This window comes from Myotis brandtii, unplaced genomic scaffold, assembly GCF_000412655.1.
Source record: "Myotis brandtii unplaced genomic scaffold, ASM41265v1 scaffold421, whole genome shotgun sequence".
NCBI lineage: Eukaryota > Metazoa > Chordata > Mammalia > Chiroptera > Vespertilionidae > Myotis > Myotis brandtii.
This window is the reverse complement of record NW_005366140.1, coordinates 2083497-2088496: the sequence shown is the minus strand read 5'-3', so window position 1 is coordinate 2088496 and position 5000 is coordinate 2083497. Positions and strand designations below refer to the sequence as shown.

The 5000-nt window shown below is 58.6% G+C and overlaps 1 protein-coding gene across 1 annotated transcript in view; it reads left to right on the top strand.

Annotated features, from left to right (window-relative positions):
- The window catches only part of PIK3R2 (phosphoinositide-3-kinase, regulatory subunit 2 (beta)), an 11469-nt gene that overhangs the window by 461 nt on the left and 6008 nt on the right, over positions 1–5000 (top strand). The window contains 5 exon segments of the mRNA XM_014545811.1: positions 1–36; positions 535–1300; positions 4341–4433; positions 4697–4747; positions 4828–4959. The exon segment at positions 1–36 is cut by the window's left edge and continues 461 nt beyond it. Coding sequence (XP_014401297.1) covers positions 979–1300; positions 4341–4433; positions 4697–4747; positions 4828–4959 — 598 coding nt within the window. The 5' untranslated portion in view covers positions 1–36; positions 535–978.

Below are 5000 nucleotides of genomic sequence, written 5' to 3'. Positions count from 1 at the left end.
AGAGATCAGAGATCCCTTTGCCTGTGGGAAGGTGGGGTGAGTAATCTGCTGGGACCTCCTTTCCTACCTCTTTGTGCCCCTACTGCCTCCTGTGCTCAACTGGCCCGACCCCTCCTCAGGGCTCCCAGGGCACCCTGAGCACGACCTGCTCTGAGTCTAACTAGCTGGTCATGTGGCTGCTACCTTCTCTCATCCATCCTGGGCCTTGAAGTTAGGCAGACCTGGGGTTTTGAGTCGTGGCCTCATGGCAGGACAAAGACCTCCCCGCCCTTAGCCTCAGTTTTCCCATCTCTAACAAAGCTTGTGTACCCAGCATACAGTACATCTGGGCCAGGTACCCCAAGGATCAGCTATTACTGCACCCACTTTACAGCTGGGGAAACTGAGGCCCAGAGAGAGACAGGAAATAGCCCAAGGGTACCAAGTGAGTCAGGGGATTCCAACCCGGGATTTGGGCCTCTCTCTGAGTTGGGGGTGGGAGGGGTCCGACCTGGCTTATGCTGCCATGCCCCTGCCTTGCCTGTCTCCCCCTAGGTCAGCATCCCCTGGCCCCCTGCCGAGCATGGTGACAGCCTGTGCCCTCGGCCCCCTCATGTGGCACAGCTGGAAGAACCGCCAGCCTCGGGCGCCTATGGCCTACCACGTGAGAGAGTGAGGGAGTGAGGGAGTGGCCTGGCCCAGTCCAGCCCTTTGGATTGAGGGGGCTTCACAACCACTGAGTGACCAGAGAACACACTGCCGATCCCCTCCCACCAGTTGGTGAATGATGGGCGGAGCAACGAGTGACCCTTGTGAGGGTTATGGAATAACGACAGAAGACAAGGCATGAGCATCCCCTGTAGTCACCTGTAACTTCTTGCTGGAAACAGAGGTCTGAGCACCTCAAGCCAACCCAGTGGACCCACCTGCCCCCACCCAGCTGATGGGGCCACTGGGGCCCCGCGCAGCCCCCTGACCACACAGACCCCCCTGCCCACCATGGCTGGCGCTGAGGGCTTCCAATACCGTGCACTGTACCCGTTCCGCCGGGAGCGGCCAGAAGACCTGGAACTGTTGCCCGGTGACGTGCTGGTGGTGAGCCGGGCAGCCCTGCAGGGGCTGGGTGTGGCCGAGGGCAGTGAGCGCTGCCCGCAGAACGTGGGCTGGATACCTGGCCTCAATGAGCGAACTCGGCAGCGCGGTGACTTCCCTGGTACCTACGTGGAGTTCCTGGGGCCTGTGACCCTGACCCGGCCTGGCCCTCGCCCCCGTGGCCCCCGTCCACTGCCTGCCAGGCCCCAAGAGGGGCCCCCTGAGCCAGGTGAGCTGTAGGCAGGGACTCTGTCAGGGATGTGGGGGGGGGGGTCCCCTTAGGCCCTCCGTTTCCTCTTCAGTAGGCAATGGTGCCTCTTCCGGGGAAGGAGGAATAAGGACGTTTAGTCAGTTGACAAGTGTTGACTATGCTGCTGTCAAGGCCTGGACGCAGCTCACAGTATTGGGAACACAGGGGTAGACACAGGCCTGGCCCTGCCCTCATGGGCCTGGTTCAAGAAATGAAAAGATTGTGATTAGCTGACAACAAAGGCTGTAAGGAAGGAGCTGGGGGTGACGGGCTCTAGGCCATGGCCCTAACAGGACAGAGTCCATGAGCTGGGAATGTAATGGGTTCAGGGAACAGGGGCCATGCTTCAAGGACCTCATGGGATGAATTCTGAAGACAGTGGGGAGTTTTTAGTAGAATCCAGAGGCTCAATTTAGCTTCATTCTATGGTCTGTAGCCAGGGTTCCTTGAGGCACCCCCTTTGTTACCCTGATTTTTCCTGGCTTCCAAAACGAAGGGAGCCATGAAACCAGAAAGGGTGGACGCTCAATGGAGGCCATACAGCAGGTGCCGTGTGGGGACACCACCCCCTCCCGAAAGACCCTCGGCCATCCCCCCTCTCAAGGGTGTGCTGGGAGTAGAGACTCATGGACCCTGAGTTGACACTGCTGTATGCTGGGCCGGGGGGTGGGGGGTGAGTTCTACCGTGGAAATCAAGGCTCAGGTTGTGGGGAAGAGATTGATGAGCGCCGAGTGCCCAGCATGGCCTGCTCTAACCGCACAGCAGCCCAGGGAAGCCCGTGTACAGATGGGGAGACTGAGGTGCAAGAGGGTCAGATCACTGTTTCAGGACCACCCAGTGAAGGCGAAGGCCCTGGGACGCACCATGGCCCCCGCCCACGGCCTGTCTGGGTTTGTGCCATAGGGACACTGGTGCCCACAGAGGGCGGAATGGGGGCACCAAGGCAGGGTGCTGCTAGCTTGGGACTTGCAGCATCTGGTGTCTCCAGGGCCTGGGCCTGGGCCTGTGTCCTGTGTTGGCCTGGAAGAGCAGGAGGTGGCCCCATCCAGGCTCCCAGCCAGAATCTGCCTCTCTCCCTGGTAACAGCCGCCTCCCTCCTCTGCCTGGCCCAGGTCCAGCCTCCACACACATCCCCGCTCAGGGCGGTAGCCCTGCCCTCCAGATTTTCCAGGCTGGGTGCCTTGGTGGGGAGGGGCCTCTCTAAACCTCAGTTTCCTCATCTGAAAACAGGGAGAACTGGTCTCTGTGCCTTCAGACCCTGCCCCAGCGGGATCCTGGGACCACCACCCCCGGGGAGCATGCTGGGGCTGCGTTGCTTCCTCCGTCCCGTCCCATGCAGGGTGCCGAGTGCAGCAGCCCAGTGTCACCTGAGCTGTGCACCCACGGTGAGGTTGCTCCCTCTCTGAGCCTCAGGTCCTCGTCCATAAAACGGGGTGATGGCTGTTCTGATGGAACCTCCCTCCCCATTTCACAAACCGGTCACAGAACTGTGGCAGCCCCACCTTCTCTCCCCTTGTTCTTTCACTTTTTTTATTTTTGGGGCTTTTTCACTGTAGCTGGGCCTTTCTCCAGCTTGAGGCACCACCTGGCCCATCACTCAGGGAGGCCCCACAGGCCCCGGCTTGCCCCTGTTGTGTGCCAGGGCGTCCCTGCCGAGGGCCAGAACCGCATCAAATGGTGTCCATGCAGGCAGAGCTGCTGAAAACAAAGGGCCCCCTGGGAAGCTCAGAGCCTGAAGGGGCTGGGCCAGGGAGGCCCCTTTCCCTCTGGGGGTGATTTCAGCATTTTTAAATGGGGGGGGGGGGGGGAGGGGAGATAATTTTTTCGAGGCAAAATGACTTAGAAAACAGAGGAATGTCTTTGGAGTGAGGTGTCCTGGCCTCGATGGGGATATTTTCCCTTTAGACTCTGCCAACCACGTTGTTATTCCACTAAAAAGGGAGAGATAATGCCAGTTTCTCAGTTGAGGAGACGGAGGCACAGAGAACGTGGTTCCTGTGCTTGAGGTTGCACAGTGAGCAGTGGTAGGGGCTGAAACCTGTTGTGTGAGTTTCCTGGGGCCACTGTAACAGACTCCCACAAACCAGGTGGCTTCAAACCACAGAGTGTATTTTCTCAAGGTTCTGGAGGTCAGAAGTCCAAGATCAAGTGTCAGCAGGGCCACACTCCATGTGGAGGATCTTTTCTGCCTCTTCCAGCTTCTGGTGGCTCCAAACATCCTTAGCTTATGGCCGCCACGTTACCCCAACCTCTGCCTCTGTTGTAACATGGCTTCTCTTCTTTTATTTTTTAAATTGATTTTAGAGAGGGAGGAAGGTTCTGGTGGCTCCAAACATCCTTAGCTTATGGCCGCCATGTTACCCCAATCTCTGCCTCTGTTGTAACATGGCTTCTCTTTTATATTTTAAATTGATTTTAGAGAGGGAGGAAGGGGAAGAGAGAAACATCCATGTGAGAGAGACACATCAATGGGTTGCCTCCCGTATGCATCCCAACCAGGAATTGAACCCACAACCTAGGTATGTGCCCTGACGAGGAATCGAACCCAGGATATTCCGGTTGACACTCCAACCAACTGAGCCACACTGGCCTGGGCACATGGCTCTCTTCTTATAGCTACCAGTCATTGCATTTAGGGCTCTAAACTCACAATGATTTCATCTCAAAGTCCTTCCCTTAATTATACCTGCAAAGACCCTATTTTCAAATAAGGTCCCAGTCACAGGTACTAGGGATTAGGATGTGGACATCATTTTGGGGGGGGGACACTAATCAAACTACTACACCTGGTCTGAGGTTGCGTGACTGATATCTTGACCCAGAAAATTGTTTGCCGTTAACTTGGTCCTCCCACCCTCAGCCACGGGGCCGCTGGCTTTCCCAGGGTAGTGGTCCAGATGCCAGGCCCTTGCCTGAGCTGGGCCCTGCCTGGAGCTGCCCCGGCCGAGATGCAGCCGGCCAGGAAAGGGGCCGGGGTCCTTCTGGGGATCCTGCCAACATGCTGTCCCCTCCTGCCAGGCCTCACGCTCCCTGACCTACCTGAGCAGTTCTCCCCACCTGATGTGGCTCCCCCACTGCTGGTAAAGCTTGTGGAGGCCATTGAGCGGACAGGTGAGTCTGGGCCGTGATGCAGCCCCTGCATTCTGCTTGCTTTAATTCTGGTGATGGGCGACTCATCCCTTAACGGCTGCTGGGCTCCCTCTGCATGGGAGAAGGCTGAGCACATGCTCTGGGCCTCCTTGAACTGGGGAAGGAATGGCTCCCAGGGGAGATGGGACCGCCCTTGCATGTGCTGCGTCCTCTGCCCCCTCCCCCTCCCCCACCCCTATATGGGATCAGAGCAGCATTTGACAGATGTCTCACTCCCCCACCAGGGCTAGACAGCGAATCCCTCTACAGGCCCGAGCTGCCGCCCCCGTGCACAGGTGAGGGAGTGCTTCCACAGATGGGGGGACAGGGAGTGGACCCCAACAGCCCCACAGACATCGCCCTCCTGCACCCACAGACTGGTCCCTGAGCGACCTAGAGCAGTGGGACTCGGCAGCCCTGGCCGATGGCATCAAGGGCTTCCTGCTGGCACTGCCTGCGCCCCTTGTGACGCTGGAAGCCGCGGCAGAGGCCTGCCGTGCCCTGCGAGGTGAGCCTTGTGGGGAACCCTGGGCGCGGAGGGGCCGGGGG